The sequence below is a fragment of the Oncorhynchus nerka genome, linkage group LG13 (genome assembly GCF_034236695.1).
Source record: "Oncorhynchus nerka isolate Pitt River linkage group LG13, Oner_Uvic_2.0, whole genome shotgun sequence".
Lineage (NCBI taxonomy): Eukaryota > Metazoa > Chordata > Actinopteri > Salmoniformes > Salmonidae > Oncorhynchus > Oncorhynchus nerka.
Genome location: NC_088408.1, coordinates 9,860,673 through 9,881,398, shown reverse-complemented (window position 1 = coordinate 9,881,398; position 20,726 = coordinate 9,860,673). Strand labels below are relative to the sequence as shown.

Sequence of the window (20,726 nt, the reverse complement as noted above, 5' to 3'; positions counted from 1 at the left end):
CCCAGTCCAGTATAACCCAGTCCAGTATAATCCAGTCCAGTATAACCCAGTCCAGTATAACCCAGTCCAGAATAACCCAGTCCAGGTTAACCCAACCCAGTATATCCCAGTCCAGTATAACCCAGTCCAGTATAACCCAACCCAGTATAACCCAACCCAGTCCAGAATAACCCAGTCCAGTATAACCCAGTCCAGTATAACCCAGTCCAGTAGAACCCAGTCCAGTAGAACCCAGCCCAGTCCAGTAGAACCCAGCCCAGTCCAGTAGAACCCAGCCCAGTCCAGTGTAACCCAGTCCAGTCCAGTGTAACCCAGTCCAGTGTAACCCAGTCCAGTGTAACCCAGTCCAGTATAACCCAGTCCAGTATAACCCAGTCCAGTGTAACCCAGTCCAGTATAACCCAGTATAACCCAGTCCAGTGTAACCCAGTCCAGTATAACCCAGTCCAGTGTAACCCAGTCCAGTATAACCCAGTCCAGTGTAACCCAGTCCAGTATAACCCAGTCCAGTATAACCCAGTCCAGTAGAACCCAACCCAGTCCAGTAGAACCCAGTCCAGTAGAACCCAACCCAGTCCAGTATAACCCAGTCCAGTATAACCCAGTCCAGTATAACCCAGTCCAGTGTAACCCAGTCCAGTAGAACCCAGTCCAGTAGAACCCAGTCCAGTAGAACCCAGTCCAGTGTAAAGCCACAGGGATCCTGTAAATCAGTTTTATATGTAATTCTGAAGATTTCAGCCCAGTTTTGGCCAGTCCAGTTTAGCCAAGCATCACTCAATCTCTCTCATCCTCTTCTCTGACCTCTTGACCCCTCAATCTCTCTCATCCTCTTCTCTGACCTCTTGACCCCTCAATCTCTCTCATCCTCTTCTCTGACCTCTTGACCCCTCAATCTCTCTCATCCTCTTCTCTGACCTCTTGACCCCTCAATCTCTTTTGGTGACGTGTTCCCTCCTCTCCTCCATCCTGAAATAACATCAGTCATGGTCACACCATAAAGGCACGGAAACCACGGCCACACACACAGAGACATACAGACACAGAGACACACACACAGAGACATACAGACACAGAGACACACACACAGAGACACACAGAGACACATGGAGACACACACACTCGTTAGAGAGAAGGCAGACTGCACAGAAGACAACTGCTGAGGGGGGAAATATGGTTGAAATCATTTCTCTGTTTACCATGGACTGCTGTTATGACACTTCTACTGTTCTTCATCATCTCTACAGTCCCTCTCTGTTCATCATCATCAGCTCTACAGTCCCTCTCTGTTAATCATCATCAGCTCTACAGTCCCTCTCTGTTAATCATCATCTCTACCAGTCCCTCTCTGTTCTTCATCATCTCTACAGTCCCTCTGTTTTCTACTGTTCATCATCATCTCTACAGTCCCTCTCTGTTCATCATCATCATCTCTACAGTCCCTCTCTGTTTTCTCTCTTCATCATCATCTCTACAGTCCCTCTCTGTTCATCATCATCTCTACCAGTCCCTCTCTGTTCTTCATCATCATCTCTACAGTCCCTCTCATTCTTCATCATCTCTACAGTCCCTCTGTTCTTCATCATCTCTCTACAGTCCCTCTCTGTTCATCATCATCTCTACCAGTCCCTCTCTGTTCTTCATCATCATCTCTACAGTCCCTTTCTGTTTTCATCATCATCATCTCTACAGTCCCTCTCTGTTCATCATCATCTCTACAGTCCCTCTCTGTTCTTCATCATCATCATCTCTACAGTCCCTTTCTGTTCATCATCATCATCTCTACAGTCCCTCTCTGTTTATCATCATCATCATCATCTCTACAGTCCCTCTCTGTTCTTCATCATCATCATCTCTACAGTCCCTCTCTGTTCTTCATCATCATCTCTACAGTCCCTTTCTGTTCATCATCATCATCTCAGTCCCTTTCTGTTCATCATCATCATCTCTACAGTCCTCTCTGTTCTTCATCATCATCATCTCATCTCTACAGTCCCTCTGTTCTTCATCATCATCATCTCTACAGTCCCTCTCTGTTCTTCATCATCATCATCTACAGTCCCTCTCTGTTCTTCATCATCATCATCTCTACAGTCCCTCTCTGTTTTCTCTCTTCATCATCATCTCTACAGTCCCTCTCTGTTCATCATCATCTCTACAGTCCCTCTCTGTTCTTCATCATCATCTCTACAGTCCCTCTGTTTTCTACTGTTCATCATCATCTCTACAGTCCCTCTCTGTTCTTCATCATCATCTCTACAGTCCCTCTGTTTTCTACTGTTCATCATCATCTCTACAGTCCCTCTCTGTTCATCATCATCATCATCATCTCTACAGTCCCTTTCTGTTCATCATCATCATCATCTCTACAGTCCCTCTCTGTTCATCATCATCTCTACAGTCCCTCTCTGTTCTTCTGTCATCATCATCTCTACAGTCCCTTTCTGTTCATCATCATCTCTACAGTCCCTCTCTGCTCTTCATCATCATCATCTCTACAGTCCCTCTCTGTTCATCATCATCATCATCTCTACAGTCCCTTTCTGTTCATCATCATCATCATCTCTACAGTCCCTCTCTGTTCATCATCATCTCTACAGTCCCTCTCTGTTCTTCATCATCATCATCTCTACAGTCCCTTTCTGTTCATCATCATCTCTACAGTCCCTCTCTGCTCTTCATCATCATCATCTCTAGTCCCTCTCTGTTCTTCATCATCATCATCTCTACAGTCCCTCTCTGTTCTTCATCATCATCATCTCTACAGTCCCTTTCTGTTCATCATCATCATCATCTCTACAGTCCCTTTCTGTTCATCTTCATCATCTCTACAGTCCCTCTCTGTTCTTCATCATCATCATCTCTACAGTCCCTCTCTGTTCTTCATCATCATCATCATCATCATCTCTACAGTCCCTCTCTGTTCTTCATCATCATCATCAGCTCTACAGTCCCTCTCTGTTTTCTCTCTTCATCATCATCTCTACAGTCCCTCTCTGTTCATCATCATCTCTACAGTCCCTCTCTGTTCATCATCATCTCTACAGTCCCTCTCTGTTCTTCATCATCTCTACAGTCCCTTTCTGTTCATCATCATCATCATCTCTACAGTCCCTCTGTTCTTCATCATCATCATCTCTACAGTCCCTTTCTGTTCATCATCATCTCTACAGTCCCTCTCTGTTCTTCATCATCATCATCTCTACAGTCCCTCTCTGTTCTTCATCATCATCATCTCTACAGTCCCTTTCTGTTCATCATCATCATCATCTCTACAGTCCCTTTCTGTTCATCATCTCTACAGTCCCTCTCTGTTCTTCATCATCATCATCTCTACAGTCCCTCTCTGTTCTTCATCATCATCATCTACAGTCCTCTGTTCTTCATCATCATCATCTCTACAGTCCCTCTCTGTTCTTCATCATCATCATCATCATCTCTACAGTCCCTCTCTGTTCTTCATCATCATCTCTACAGTCCCTCTCTGTTCATCATCATCATCATCATCTCTACAGTCCCTCTCTGTTCTTCATCATCATCATCTCTACAGTCCCTCTCTGTTCTTCATCATCATCATCTCTACAGTCCCTCTCTGTTCTTCATCATCATCATCTCTACAGTCCCTCTCTGTTCATCATCATCATCATCTCTACAGTCCCTCTCTGTTCATCATCATCTCTACAGTCCCTCTCTGTTCATCATCATCTCTACAGTCCCTCTCTGTTCTTCATCATCTCTACAGTCCCTCTCTGTTCTTCATCATCATCTCTACAGTCCCTCTCTGTTCATCATCATCATCTCTACAGTCCCTCTCTGTTCATCATCATCTCTACAGTCCCTCTCTGTTCTTCATCATCATCATCTCTACAGTCCCTCTCTGTTCATCATCATCTCTACAGTCCCTCTCTGTTCTTCATCATCATCTCTACAGTCCCTTTCTGTTCATCATCATCATCATCTCTACAGTCCCTTTCTGTTCATCATCTCTACAGTCCCTCTCTGTTCTTCATCATCATCATCTCTACAGTCCCTCTCTGTTCTTCATCATCATCATCTCTACAGTCCCTCTCTGTTCTTCATCATCATCATCTCTACAGTCCCTCTCTGTTCTTCATCATCATCATCTCTACAGTCCCTCTCTGTTCTTCATCATCATCATCTCTACAGTCCCTCTCTGTTCTTCATCATCATCATCATCATCTCTACAGTCCCTCTCTGTTCTTCATCATCATCATCTCTACAGTCCCTCTCTGTTCTCATCATCATCCCTCTCTGTTCTTCATCATCTCATCTCAGTCCCTCTCTGTTCTTCATCATCTCTACAGTCCCTCTCTGTTCTTCATCATCATCTCTACAGTCCCTCTCTGTTCATCATCATCTCTACAGTCCCTCTCTGTTCTTCATCATCTCTACAGTCCCTCTCTGTTCTTCATCATCTCTACAGTCCCTCTCTGTTCTTCATCATCTCTACAGTCCCTCTCTGTTCATCATCATCTCTACAGTCCCTCTCTGTTCTTCATCATCATCATCTCTACAGTCCCTCTCTGTTCTTCATCATCATCATCTCTACAGTCCCTCTCTGTTCATCATCATCTCTACAGTCCCTCTCTGTTCATCATCATCTCTACAGTCCCTCTCTGTTCTTCATCATCATCATCTCTACAGTCCCTCTCTGTTCTTCATCATCATCATCTCTACAGTCCCTCTGTTCATCATCATCTCTACAGTCCCTCTCTGTTCATCATCATCTCTACAGTCCCTCTCTGTTCTTCATCATCATCATCTCTACAGTCCCTCTCTGTTCATCATCATCATCATCATCTCTGTTCTTCATCATCATCATCTCTACAGTCCCTCTCTGTTCTTCATCATCATCATCTCTACAGTCCCTCTCTGTTCTTCATCATCATCATCTCTACAGTCCCTCTCTGTTCTTCATCATCATCATCTCTACAGTCCCTCTCTGTTCTTCATCATCATCATCTCTACAGTCCCTCTCTGTTCTTCATCATCATCATCTCTACAGTCCCTCTCTGTTCTTCATCATCATCAGTCCTCTACAGTCCATCATCTCTGTTCATCATCATCATCATCTCTACAGTCCTCTCTGTTCTTCTTCATCATCTCTCTACAGTCCCTCTCTGTTCATCATCATCTCTACAGTCCCTCTCTGTTCTTCATCATCTCTACAGTCCCTCTCTGTTCTTCATCATCATCTCTACAGTCCCTCTCTGTTCTTCATCATCTCTACAGTCCCTCTCTGTTCTTCATCATCTCTACAGTTCCTCTCTGTTCTTCATCATCTCTACAGTCCCTCATCATCTCTACAGTCCCTCTCTGTTCTTCTTCATCTCTACAGTCCCTCTCTGTTCTTCATCATCTCTACAGTCCCTCTCTGTTCTTCATCATCTCTACAGTCCCTCTCTGTTCTTCTTCATCTCTACAGTCCCTCTCTGTTCTTCTTCATCATCTCTACAGTCCCTCTCTGTTCTTCATCATCTCTACAGTCCCTCTCTGTTCTTCATCATCTCTACAGTCCCTCTCTGTTCTTCATCATCATCATCTCTACAGTCCCTCTCTGTTCATCATCATCTCTACAGTCCCTCTCTGTTCTTCATCATCATCTCTACAGTCCCTCTCTGTTCTTCTTCATCTCTACAGTCCCTCTCTGTTCTTCTTCATCTCTACAGTCCCTCTCTGTTCTTCATCATCTCTACAGTCCCTCTCTGTTCTTCATCATCTCTACAGTCCCTCTCTGTTCTTCATCATCTCTACAGTCCCTCTCTGTTCTTCTTCATCTCTACAGTCCCTCTCTGTTTTCTCTGCTCTCTGCATTATCTCCCCTACTTTATCCCCTCTCTTTCTCTCTCACACACAAACCACCCCACATAGCCGTGTCCCCCCTGGGTTCGTTGCTCACTAATTGCCTGTTCTGTCTATTGCTGTGTGGCTGTTGTGTAACACCTGGCCAATTACATTATATAGACTTGTTTATTTACACACACACACACACACACACACACACACACACAGCAATAACTGCAGAAAACTGTAGACAACCACAGACAGGCACACACGCTGTAACGGCTGTGGAAAATTTGTAGCTAGTTTTTCAAAGATGCATGGCTCTAAGGACCATGTACGGAAACCTGTGGGATAATGTTGTGTGTGTGTGTGTGTTTTAGATGCTCCTGTGTCTAAGTCTGGTCCTGGGTACTCCGGAGCACCACGCATCCAGAGGCAGGAGCAGGTCATGCACCACTCCCCCAAGAAGAGCTCCCAGGTCAGGCTTCACCCTGCACAAACCCTGTCCTCACCTCGACCAGGGTGGGAGCACCGTACATACAGTACTTCTTAACGCACCCATTTGGGATGCATCTCAACAGTCCAAAATTACTATCTGTCCTCATCGACTGTACTTCATCTGCACTGACCAGGAACTCTTGTCCAGGTCTTTCAGACTCCGTTATGTTGACTAAACTCTCCGCTGTAGCTGACTCCTGTCTAACCCATCTCTAACCCCCCCCCCCCAACCCATCTCTAAACCCCCCCACCAGCCTGAGGGTCCCTACTCCAGCAGTAACACCATGTCCAGCACGGCCTCGAGCGGGGGCCACAGCGACACCGACAAGTGGTTCGACCTGGGGGGACCAGGGGAGGCCCCTGACTCTGAACCCAATGGCCTGGGAGGGGGGTACCTCCAGGGGGCCTCAGCCGACAGCGGGATAGACACCTCATCCTACGGAGGAGGGGGTGGGGGCCACTCACACCCCCACCAGGAGAGTTCTAGTTCCCTCTTGGCTCCCGGGGGTAGAGAGGGTAGGGATAGAGCTCCATCCCCCTGGCATAGCCCCACTGAGGGGGGCAGGAGAGTCCTGGAGAGGTCCTCCCCGGCCGCAGAGAGCTCACAACCCCCAGGGGAGAGAGGAGAAGGGGCGGCTAGGACTCCTCCTACATGCCTACTGGTTGGAGATGGCAGCTCGTACAGTCCGACTGATGCAGGATCGCACTCCAGGTATGGATGGGTGGGTTGGACACGGAAAACACACAGCAGACACACACACAGCAGACACACACACACACAGCAGACACACACACACACAGCAGACACACACACACACAGCAGACACAGACACACACAGCAGACACACACAGCAGACACACACAGCAGACACACACACAGCAGACACACACACAGCAGACACACACACACAGCAGACACACACACACAGCAGACAGACACACACACAGCAGACACACACACAGCACACACACAGACACACAGACACACACACAGCAGACAGACACACACACACAGCAGACACACACACACACAGCAGACACACACACACACAGCAGACACACACACACACAGCAGACACACACACACACAGCAGACACACACACACACAGCAGACACACACACACAGCAGACACACACACACAGCAGACAGACACACAGCAGACACACACACAGCAGACACAGACACACAGCAGACAGACACACAGCAGACAGACACACAGCAGACAGACACACACACAGCAGACACACACACAGCAGACACACACACAGCAGACACACACACAGCAGACACACACACACAGCAGACACACACACACAGCAGACACAAAGGGAAACCGTGTCAACAGTAGCACAATACAGTGGCCTTGGTTTGATATTTTGATAGTGTAGCAGAACACACACACACTTCCTGTTCCAGAAATAGAGGTTGATGATCGCCAGTAGTCCATTCATGTCATCCTCTGCTCTGACGTCGGTAGGCAAACGACTGTGTAACACTCTGTAATCTCTACTAGTCTACTGCGGAATCTGTAGATCATCCTTTCTAAAAATGGGTTTTAGCTCGTAGTTATTAGTTCAAAGTCTAGATTATGTCCATGCCAGAGATTACAGTACTTTGGTCGTCCATGGCCAGGAGTTGAATCTCCCTGTTGTGACCTTTCTCTTCTCTCCTCTCCTCCTGTCCTCCCCCTCCTCTCCTCTCTCCTCCCTCTTTCTCCCTTCTGCCCCACCCCTGTCCTCCTCCTCCCCTCCTCTCTCCTCTCTCCTTCCTCTTTCTCCCTTCTGCCCTGACCCCTGTCCTCCTCCTCCCCTCCTTCCTCTTTCTCCCTTCTGCCCTGACCTCTGTCCTCCTCCTCTGCTCCTCCCTCTTTCTCCCTTCTGCCCCGACCCCTGTCCTCCTCCTCCCCTCCTTTCTCCGCTCCTCCCTCTTTCTCCCTTCTGCCCCGCCCCCTGTCCTCCTCTCTCCTTCCTTCCTCCTCTCCAGTTCCAGAGGCCACTCCCCTCGTGAGGACTCCTCTTCCTCGGCCACCTCCCCTTGCTCCCAGACGTCGGTCTCTCCCGGCCCCAAGACCTTCTACCCCCGTCAGGGAGCCACCTCCAAGTACCTCATCGGCTGGAGGAAGCCAGGATCCACCATCAACTCTGTCGACTTCGGAGACAACCGCAAGTAAGACCAGGAGGAAGTGGCCTTGTACCTTAGAATAGTTCCTCTATCAAGACTTTATCGCCACCTTGTGGCTAAAATGAATATTGCATACAGTGATTATAGACAACTACTGTCATACAGTGAATATGGACAACTACTGACATTATACACTGACTACAGACAACTACTGACATTATACACTGACTACAGACAACTACTGACATTATACACTGACTACAGACAACTACTGACATACACTGACTACAGACAACTACTGACATACACTGACTACAGACAACTACTGTCATTATACACTGACTACAGACAACTACTGTCATTATACACTGACTACAGACAACTACTGACATTATACACTGACTACAGACAACTACTGACATTATACACTGACTACAGACAACTACTGACATACACTGACTACAGACAACTACTGTCATTATACACTGACTACAGACAACTACTGACATTATACACTGACTACAGACAACTACTGACATACACTGACTACAGACAACTACTGACATTATACACTGACTACAGACAACTACTGACATTATACACTGACTACAGACAACTACTGACATACACTGACTACAGACAACTACTGACATTATACACTGACTACAGACAACTACTGACATTATACACTGACTACAGACAACTACTGACATACACTGACTACAGACAACTACTGACATTATACACTGACTACAGACAACTACTGACATTATACACTGACTACAGACAACTACTGACATACACTGACTACAGACAACTACTGTCATTATACACTGACTACAGACAACTACTGTCATTATACACTGACTACAGACAACTACTGTCATTATACACTGACTACAGACAACTACTGACATTATACACTGACTACAGACAACTACTGTCATTATACACTGACTACAGACAACTACTGACATTATACACTGACTACAGACAGCTACTGTAATTATACACTGACTACAGACAACTACTGACATTATACACTGTTGCCATTGGACAGTCACATTGCCAGTGGACAGTCACATTGCCAGTGGACAGCCACATTGCCAGTGGACAGTCACATTGCTAGTGGACAGTCACATTGCCAGTGGACAGTCACGTTGCTAGTGGACAGTCACATTGCTATTGGACAGTCACATTGCCAGTGGACAGTCACATTGCCAGTGGACAGTCACATTGCCAGTGGACAGTCACATTGCTATTGGACAGTCACATTGCCAGTGGACAGTCACATTGCCAGTGGACAGTCACATTGCCAGTGGACAGTCACATTGCCAGTGGACAGTCACATTGCTAGTGGACAGTCACATTGCCAGTGGACAGTCACATTGCCAGTGGACAGTCACATTGCCAGTGGACAGTCACATTGCTATTGGACAGTCACATTGCCAGTGGACAGTCACATTGCCAGTGGACAGTCACATTGCCAGTGGACAGTCACATTGCCAGTGGACAGTCACATTGCCAGTGGACAGTCACATTGCTATTGGACAGTCACATTGCCAGTGGACAGTCACATTGCCAGTGGACAGTCACGTTGCTAGTGGACAGTCGCGTTGATATTGGACAGTCACATTGCCAGTGGACAGTCACATTGCCAGTGGACAGTCACATTGCCAGTGGACAGTCACATTGCTATTGGACAGTCACGTTGCTAGTGGACAGTCACGTTGCTAGTGGACAGTCACGTTGCTAGTGGACAGTCACGTTGCCAGTGGACAGTCACATTGCCAGTGGACAGTCACATTGCCAGTGGACAGTCACATTGCCAGTGGACAGTCACATTGCTAGGGGACAGTCGCGTTGATATTGGACAGCCACATTGCTATTGGACAGTCACATTGCCAGTGGACAGTCACGTTGCTAGTGGACAGTCGCGTTGATATTGGACAGTCTCATTGCCAGTGGACAGTCACATTGCTATTGGACAGTCACATTGCCAGTGGACAGTCACATTGCCAGTGGACAGTCACATTGCCAGTGGACAGTCGCGTTGCTAGTGGACAGTCGCGTTGCTAGTGGACAGTCGCGTTGCTAGTGGACAGTCGCGTTGATATTGGACAGTCACATTGCCATTGGACAGTCACATTGCCAGTGGACAGTCACATTGCCAGTGGACAGTCGCGTTGCTAGTGGACAGTCGCGTTGATATTGGACAGTCACATTGCCATTGGACAGTCACATTGCCAGTGGACAGTCACATTGCTAGTGGACAGTCGCGTTGCTAGTGGACAGTCGCGTTGATATTGGACAGCCACATTGCTATTGGACAGTCACATTGCCCGTGGACAGTCACGTTGCTAGTGGACAGTCGCGTTGATAGTGGACAGCCACATTGCTATTGGACAGCCACATTGCCAGTGGACAGTCACATTGCCAGTGGACAGTCACATTGCTATTGGACAGTCACATTGCCAGTGGACAGTCACATTGCCAGTGGACAGCCACATTGCCAGTGGACAGCCACATTGCCAGTGGACAGCCACATTGCCAGTGGACAGCCACATTGCCAGTGGACAGTCACATTGCCAGTGGACAGTCACATTGCCAGTGGACAGTCACATTGCCAGTGGACAGTCACATTGCCAGTGGACAGTCACATTGCCAGTGGACAGTCACATTGCCAGTGGACAGTCACATTGCCAGTGGACAGTCACATTGCCAGTGGACAGTCACATTGCCAGTGGACAGTCACGTTGCCAGTGGACAGTCACGTTGCCAGTGGACAGCCACGTTGCCAGTGGACAGCCACGTTGCCAGTGGACAGCCACGTTGCCAGTGGACAGCCACATTGCCAGTGGACAGCCACATTGCCAGTGGACAGCCACATTGCCAGTGGACAGCCACATTGCCAGTGGACAGTCACATTGCCAGTGGACAGTCACATTGCTATTGGACAGTCACGTTGCCAGTGGACAGTCACGTTGCCAGTGGACAGTCACGTTGCCAGTGGGCAGTCACGTTGCCAGTGGGCAGTCACGTTGCTAGTGGGCAGTCACATTGCTATTGGACAGTCACATTGCCAGTGGACAGTCACATTGCTATTGGACAGTCACATTGCCAGTGGACAGTCACATTGCCAGTGGACAGTCACATTGCCAGTGGACAGTCACATTGCCAGTGGACAGTCACATTGCCAGTGGACAGTCACGTTGCTAGTGGACAGTCGCGTTGATATTGGACAGCCACATTGCTATTGGACAGTCACATTGCCAGTGGACAGTCACGTTGCCAGTGGACAGTCGCGTTGCCAGTGGACAGTCGCGTTGATATTGGACAGCCACATTGCTATTGGACAGTCACGTTGCCAGTGGACAGTCACGTTGCCAGTGGACAGTCACGTTGCCAGTGGACAGTCACGTTGCCAGTGGACAGTCACGTTGCCAGTGGACAGTCACGTTGCCAGTGGACAGTCGCGTTGCCAGTGGACAGTCACGTTGCCAGTGGACAGTCGCGTTGCCAGTGGACAGTCGCGTTGCCAGTGGACAGTCGCGTTGATATTGGACAGCCGCGTTGCTAGTGGACAGTCGCGTTGCTAGTGGACAGTCGCGTTGCTAGTGGACAGTCGCGTTGCTAGTGGACAGTCGCGTTGCTAGTGGACAGTCGCGTTGCTAGTGGACAGTCACGTTGCTAGTGGACAGTCACGTTGCTAGTGGACAGTCACGTTGCTAGTGGACAGTCACGTTGCTAGTGGACAGTCACGTTGCTAATGGACAGTCACATTGCTAATGGACAGTCACATTGCTAATGGACAGTCACATTGCTATGTCTTTTGCATGGCTGTATTATCTGACCCCTGACCTCTGCTTGTTATTGCGTGTCCCCAGGAAGTCTCCAGGGGAGGGAGGAGGAGGAAGTGGAGGCGAGGGGAGTGGCGGCGGCGGAGGACGAGGGGGTCAGGATGGGGGTAACAGCAGACCCCATCACGCCCTCCAGCCACACCTCACCCACGCTAAGACCACCGCGGAGGACGACATGAAGAGACTGAGTCCAGACAGCCCTGCCAAACACAGACGACACAAGGTCAAGGTGAGACTGAGTCCAGACAGCCCTGCCAAACACAGACGACACAAGGTCAAGGTGAGACTGAGTCCAGACAGCCCTCCCAAACACAGACGACACAAGGTCAAGGTGAGACTGAGTCCAGACAGCCCTGCCAAACACAGACAACACAAGGTCAAGGTGAGACTGAGTCCAGACAGCCCTGCCAAACGACACAAGGTCAAGGTGAGACTGAGTCCAGACAGCCCTGCCAAACACAGACGACACAAGGTCAAGGTGAGACTGAGTCCAGACAGCCCTCCCAAACACAGACGACACAAGGTCAAGGTGAGACTGAGTCCAGGCAGCCCTGCCAAACGACACAAGGTCAAGGTGAGACTGAGTCCAGGCAGCCCTGCCAAACACAGACGACACAAGGTCAAGGTGAGACTGAGTCCAGACAGCCCTGCCAAACGACACAAGGTCAAGGTGAGACTGAGTCCAGGCAGCCCTGCCAAACACAGACGACACAAGGTCAAGGTGAGACTGAGTCCAGACAGCCCTGCCAAACGACACAAGGTCAAGGTGAGACTGAGTCCAGGCAGCCCTCCCAAACGCAGACGACACAAGGTCAAGGTGAGACTGAGTCCAGACAGCCCTGCCAAACACAGACGACACAAGGTCAAGGTGAGACTGAGTCCAGACAGCCCTGCCAAACACAGACGACACAAGGTCAAGGTGAGACTGAGTCCAGACAGCCCTCCCAAACACAGACGACACAAGGTCAAGGTGAGACCGAGTCCAGACAGCCCTCCCAAACACAGACGACACAAGGTCAAGGTGAGACTGAGTCCAGACAGCCCTGCCAAACGACACAAGGTCAAGGTGAGACTGAGTCCAGGCAGCCCTCCCAAACACAGACGACACAAGGTCAAGGTGAGACTGAGTCCAGACAGCCCTCCCAAACACAGACGACACAAGGTCAAGGTGAGACTGAGTCCAGACAGCCCTGCCAAACACAGACGACACAAGGTCAAGGTGAGACTGAGTCCAGACAGCCCTGCCAAACACAGACGACACAAGGTCAAGGTGAGACTGAGTCCAGACAGCCATGCCAAACACAGACGACACAAGGTCAAGGTCAAGGTGAGACTGAGTCCAGACAGCCCTCCCAAACAAGTTACAGGATATTAGGTGGGTATTCCTTAATGGATTATCTTTCCTTCCTCCCCAACACATACTGCAAAAATAATCAAACTGTTAAGGACAGCAGAGCTACAACTTTTGATTGCAAATTAAAGTTACAGATACAGCACTTTAAATCATCATGTCATGTCATAACTGTAATCCTCATGTCATAACTTTAATCCTCATGTCATAACTTTAATCCTCATGTCGTAACTTTAATCCTCATGTCGTAACTGTAATCCTCATGTCATAACTGTAATCCTCATGTCATAACTGTAATCCTCATGTCATAACTTTAATCCTCATGTCGTAACTTTAATCCTCATGTCATAACTTTAATCCTCATGTCGTAACTTTAATCCTCATGTCGTAACTTTAATCCTCATGTCATGTCGTAACTTTAATCCTCATGTCGTAACTTTAATCCTCATGTCATAACTTTAATCCTCATGTCATGTCGTAACTTTAATCCTCATGTCATGTCGTAACTTTAATCCTCATGTCATAACTTTAATCCTCATGTCATGTCGTAACTTTAATCCTCATGTCGTAACTTTAATCCTCATGTCATAACTTTAATCCTCATGTCGTAACTTTAATCCTCATGTCGTAACTTTAATCCTCATGTCATAACTTTAATCCTCATGTCGTAACTTTAATCCTCATGTCATAACTTTAATCCATGTCATAACGTTAATCCTCATGTCATAACGTTAATCGTCATGTCATAACGTTAATCATGTCATAACTTTAATCATGTCATAACGTTAATCATGTCATAACGTTAATCCTCATGTCATAACGTTAATCCTCATGTCATAACGTTAATCCTCATGTCGTAACTTTAATCCTCATGTCGTAACTTTAATCCTCATGTCGTAACTTTAATCCTCATGTCTTAACTTTAATCCTCATGTCTTAACTTTAATCCTCATGTCATAACGTTAATCCTCATGTCATAACGTTAATCCTCATGTCATAACGTTAATCCTCATGTCATAACTGTAATCCTCATGTCATAACTTTAATCCTCATGTCAAAACTTTAATCCTCATGTCATAACTTTAATCCTCATGTCATAACGTTAATCCTCATGTCCATCTGGTGTGTTTTTATTATATTAATATATGATAGCAGATGACATCAGTTTAACTCTCTCTCTCCTCCAGTCCTCCTCCTCAGGCCAGCCCCCTACCCGTCGGTCTCTCCACCGCACCCTGTCTGATGAGAGTATCTACCGGGGCCAGCGTGTCCCCTCTCTGAGGCTGGGGGACCTAGAACCAGACCCAACCCTGGGTAGTGACGTGCTGTTCAGCTGCTCCACGTTGCCACGCTCTCCCACCACCCGCGGGGTGCCCCTCAGACGACCCTCGTACAAACTGGGGATCAAACTACACGGTGAGAGGAGCCGTATTGACACAGGGCTGGGGAATGTGGTTCTAGACAGCTTGAGACAGTTTGACACGTTGGTGACTCGATACTTGATGTGGCCGAGCTGGGAGGGGGATAAAGACTGTGTATATGCCTCCCTCTTCTGGTAGAAAGTGTATTGATCTACATTTTGGTTAAAAAAAAGATACATTACATTTATTGCAGACTATTCAAGAATAATAGTGTAGTTTATTTTTCAATGAGAGAGGAAACTGATGGAATTAATTCATCGAAAAGACTCAAAATGTCTGTCTTCTAGGGATGTCCACGGTCCTAATCTGTCCTCTTGTCCTCTCTCTACAGGGGATCTCTCTTCTAGGGATGTCCATGGTCCTAATCTGTCCTCTCTCTACAGGGGGTCTGTCTTCTAGGGATGACCACGGTCCTAATCTGTCCTCTCTCTACAGGGGATCTGTCTTCTAGGGATGACCACGGTCCTAATCTGTCCTCTTGTCCTCTCTCTACAGGGGATCTCTCTTCTAGGGATGACCACTGTCCTAATCTGTCCTCTCTCTACACAGGGTCTGTCTTCTAGGGATGACCACAGTCCTAATCTGTCCTCTCTCTACAGGGGATCTGTCTTCTAGGGATGACCACTGTCCTAATCTGTCCTCTCTCTACACGGGGTCTGTCTTCTAGGGATGACCACTGTCCTAATCTGTCCTCTTGTCCTCTCTACAGGGGATCTGTCTTCTAGGGATGTCCACGGTCCTAATCTGTCCTCTCTCTACACGGGGTCTGTCTTCTAGGGATGTCCACGGTCCTAATCTGTCCTCTCTCTACAGGGGATCTGTCTGCGTCTGACACGTCATTGGCTGAGATGGTTGAGCGACAGCGCCACCCCCTTCCCCAGGAGCTGATGCCCCTCCCCCCCTCTGAGAGCAGGGACAGCCCCCTGGACTGGACCCACCTGGTGGATGTGGCTAATACCTTCGAAAGTAAGAGTGTGTGTGTGTGTCTGGACTCACCTGGTGCATGTGGTCAATACCTGCAAAAGGAAGAGGCAGGGAATGACTGTATACGATGAACACTACATAGTAATGATGTGTCTCCCGTGACAACAGTTACTACTACAATTTGTCTCAACCTGATCTTTAATCACATTCTCTTTCTCTCCCTCTCTCACGTTTTCCTCTGACAATTATATCTCTCTCTTATTTACTCTACCTCCTTATCCCCTCCCCCTCATTATCCCCTCCCCCTCCTTATCCCCTCTCCCTCCTTATCCCCTCTCCCTCCTTATCCCCTCTCCCTCCTTATCCCCTCTCCTCATTCCCTCCCTATCCCTTCTCCCTCCCTCCCTATCCCTTCTCCCTCCCTCCCTATCCCCTCTCCTCATTACCTCCCTATCCCTTCTCCCTCCCTCCCTATCCCCTCTCCTCCTTCCCCTCATCCTCCCTCCCCACCTTCCCTACCTCCCCTCCTCCTTTCCTATCTCCCCCTCCTTCCTCCCCCTCTCCTTCCTTCCTTCCTTCCTTCCTTCCTTCCTTTCTTCCTTCCTTTCTTTCTTTTCTTTCTTCTTCCTTCCTTCCTTCCGTCTCCTTCCCTCCCCCCTCTCCTTCCTTCCCCTCCCCCTCCTCCTTCCTTCCCTCCCCTCATTCCCTCCTTCCCTCCTTCCCTCTCTCTTTCCTCCTCCTATCCCTCTCTCTTCCTCCTCCTATCCCTCTCTCTTCCTCCTCCTATCCCTCTCTCTTCTTCCTCCTATCCCTCTCTCTCCCTCCTATCCCTCTCTCTTCCTCATCCTATCCCTCTCTCTTCCTCCTCCTATCCCTCTCTCTTCCTCCTCCTATCCCTCTCTCTTCCTCATCCTATCCCTCTCTCTTCCTCATCCTATCCCTCTCTCATCCTATCCCTCTCTCTCCCTCCTCCTATCCCTCTCTCTTCCTCCTCCTATCCCTCTCTCTTCCTCATCCTATCCCTCTCTCTCCCTCATCCTATCCCTCTCTCTCCCTCCTCTCTTCCTCCTCCTATCCCTCTCTCTCCCTCCTCCTATCCCTCTCCCTCCTCCTCCTATCCCTCTCTCTCCCTCCTCCTATCCCTCTCTCTCCCTCCTCCTATCCCTCTCTCTTCCTCCTCCTATCCCTCTCTCTCCCTCCTCCTATCCCTCTCTCTCCCTCCTCCTATCCCTCTCTCTCCCTCCTCCTATCCCTCTCTCTCCCTCCTCCTATCCCTCTCTCTCCCTCCTCCTATCCCTCTCTCTCCCTCCAGTCCAGAGAGGGTTTGTGTTCAGTGATTCTAACCATAGAGGTAGTGGAGCCTCCAGCCCTCACCAGTCACAACCCAGCCTGGACCTACTACCTGCCCCTCTGTCCAGACCATCCTCCAGGTAACCCTCACCACACAGCCCAGCCTGGAGATACAGCCTGCCCTCAAAGCTCATTACTAAGCTAAGGACCCTGGGACTAAACACCTCCCTCTGCAACTGGATCGGGCCGCCCCCATGTGGTAAGGGTTGGCAACAACACATCTGCCACGCTGATCCTCAACACGTGGGCACCTCAAGGGTGCACGAGTCCAACACCATCATTGCCTGTTCACCAACAATGAGACAGCCTATAGGGAGGAGGTCAGAGACCTGGCCGTGTGGTGCCAGGACAACAACCTTTCCATCAACGTGATCAAGACAAAGGAGATGAATGTGGACTACAGGAAAAAGAGGACCGAGCACGCCCCCATTCTCATCGACGCGGCTGTAGTGGAGCAGGTTGAGAGCTTCAAGTTCCTTGGTGTCCACATCACCAACAAACTAACATGGTCCAAGCACACCAAGACAGTTGTTCACTTGTACAACTGAATGCATTCAACTGAAATGTGTCTTCCGCATTTCACCCAACCCCTCTGAAGAGGACACATATATTCAGGAGACTGAAAAGATTTGGCACGGGTCCTCGGATCCTCAAAAAGTTCTACAGCTGCACCATCGAGAGCATACTGACCGGTTGCATCACCGCCTGGTATAGAAACTGCTCGGCCTCCGACCGTAAGGCACTACAGAGGGTAGTGCGAACGGCCCAGTACATCACTGGGGCCAAGCTTCCTGCCATCCAGGACCTCTATACCAGGCGGTGTCAGAGGAAGGCCCTAAAAATTGCCAAAGATTCCAGCCACTCTAGTCAGACTGTTATTCTCTGCTACCACACGGCAAGCGGTACCGGAGCACCAAGTCTAGGACCAAAAGGCTCCTTAAAAGCTTCTACCCCCCCAAGCCATAAGACTGTTGAACAGATGGCTACCAGGACGATTTGCATTTAACCCCCCCCCCCTTTTGTACACTGCTGCTACTCACTGTTTATTATCTATGCAGTCACTTTACCCCCACCTACATGTACACACTACCCCAACTAACCTGTACCCCCACACACTGACTCGGTACCGGTACCCCCTCTATAATAGCCTCCACACTGACTCTGTACCGGTACCCCCTGTATATACCCCCCACACTGTCTCGGTACCGTACCCCCCTCACACTGACTCGGTACCGGTACCCCCTCTATAGCCTCCACACTGACTCGGTACCGGTACCCCTGTATATACCCCCCACACTGTCTCGGTACCGTACCCCCTCACACTGACTCGGTACCCCCTCCCCTCACACTGACTCGGTACCGGTACCCTGTTATTTTTGTATATAACCTCCACACTGTCTCGGTACCCTGGTATAACCTCACACTGTCTCGGTACCGTACCCCCTCACACTGACTCGGTACGGTACCCCCACACTGTCTCGGTACCGGTACCCCCTGTATATAACCTCCACACTGTCTCGGTACCGTACCCCCTCACACTGACTCGTACCGTACCCCTCACACTGACTCAGTACCGGTACCCCCACACTGTCTCAGTACCGGTACCCCTGTATATAACCTCCACACTGTCTCGGTATAGTACCCCCTCACACTGACTCAGTACTGTACCCCCTCACACTGACTCAGTACGTACCCCCACACTGTCTCGGTACCGGTACCCTGTATATAACCTCCACACTGTCTCAGTACCGGGTACCCCTCACACTGACTCAGTACCGGTACCCCCCTCACACTGACTCAGTACCGGTACCCCCTCACACTGACTCAGTACCGGTACCCCCCTCACACTGACTCAGTACCGGTACCCCCTCACACTGACTCAGTACCGTACCCCCTCACACTGACTCAGTACGTACCCCCCTCACACTGTCTCGGTACCGTACCCCCTGTATATACCTCCACACTGTCTCAGTACCGGTACCCCCCCTCACACTGACTCAGTACGGTACCCCCTCACACTGACTCAGTACCGGTACCCCCTGTATATAACCCCCTCCACACTGTCTCGGTACTGCACTACCCCCTCACACTGACTCAGTAGCCGGTACCCCCTCACACTGTCTCAGTACCGGTACCCCTCACCTCAGTATATAACCTCCACACTGTCTCGGTACCGTACCCCCTCACACTGACTCAGTACCGTACCCCCTCACACTGACTCAGTACCGGTACCCCCTGTATATAACCTCCACACTGTCTCGGTACCGCACCCCCTCACACTGACTCAGTACCGGTACCCCCTCACACTGACTCAGTACTGTACCCCCCTCACACTGACTCAGTACTGTACCCCTCACACTGACTCAGTACCGGTACTTCACACTGACTCAGTACGTACCCCCTCACACTGACTCAGTACCGTACCCCCCTCACACTGTCTCAGTATTGCACCCCCCTCACACTGTCTCAGTACGGTACCCCCTCACACTGACTCAGTACCCGGTACCCCCTCACACTGACTCAGTACCGGTACCCCCACACTGACTCAGTACCGGTACCCCCTCACACTGACTCAGTACACTGACTCAGTACCCCTCACACTGTCTCAGTAGCTGTAGCCCCTCACACTGACTCAGTACTGGTACCCCCTCACACTGACTCAGTACCGGGGTTTCCCCTCACACTGACTCAGTACCGGTACCCCCTGTATATAACCTCCACACTGACTCAGTACCGGGTATCTTCTCACACTGACTCAGTACTGTACCCCCACACTGACTCAGTACAGTGTTAGGGGTTTGTCCCTCACACTGACTCAGTACCGGTACCCCCTGTATATAACCTCCACACTGACTCAGTACTGGTTTGTCAGTGTTAGGGTCACACTGACTCAGTACCGGTACCCCCTGTTATATAACCTCCACACTGACTTTGTCAGTACGGTGTACCTCACACTGACTCAGTACCGGTTTGTCCCTGTTAGGGGTTTCCACACTGACTCAGTGTTAGGGGTTTGTCATGTTACCCCCTCACACTGACTCAGTTACCGGTACCCCTTGTCATATAACCTCCACACTGACTCAGTAGGGGTTTGTCAGTGTTAGGGGTTTGTCACTGACTCAGTACCGGTACCCCTGTGTATAACCTCCACACTGACTCAGTGTTAGGGGTTTGTCAGTGTTAGGGTTTGTCCCCACACTGACTCAGTGTTACCGGTTTGTCAGTGTTAGGGGTTTGTCCACACTGACTCAGTGTTAGGGGTTTGTCAGTGTTAGGGGTTTTTGTCACACTGACTCAGTGTTAGGGGTTTGTCACTGACTCAGTACCGGTACCCCCTCTATATATCCTCGTTGTTATTTTATTGGGTTATTTTTGTTTTACTTTAGTTTATTTA

At 49.3% G+C, this 20,726-nt stretch overlaps 1 protein-coding gene across 2 annotated transcripts in view; it reads left to right on the top strand.

The window, feature by feature from the left end:
• sipa1l1 (signal-induced proliferation-associated 1 like 1) overlaps nucleotides 1-20,726 on the top strand; it is a 95,483-nt gene that overhangs the window by 67,035 nt on the left and 7,722 nt on the right. For both annotated transcript variants that reach the window (XM_065026185.1, XM_065026184.1), the window contains exons 16-22: nucleotides 6,186-6,283; nucleotides 6,558-7,015; nucleotides 8,289-8,471; nucleotides 12,314-12,515; nucleotides 14,825-15,053; nucleotides 15,872-16,024; nucleotides 17,295-17,412. In XM_065026185.1, coding sequence (XP_064882257.1) covers nucleotides 6,186-6,283; nucleotides 6,558-7,015; nucleotides 8,289-8,471; nucleotides 12,314-12,515; nucleotides 14,825-15,053; nucleotides 15,872-16,024; nucleotides 17,295-17,412 — 1,441 coding nt within the window. The remainder of the gene's footprint in view (nucleotides 1-6,185; nucleotides 6,284-6,557; nucleotides 7,016-8,288; nucleotides 8,472-12,313; nucleotides 12,516-14,824; nucleotides 15,054-15,871; nucleotides 16,025-17,294; nucleotides 17,413-20,726) is intronic.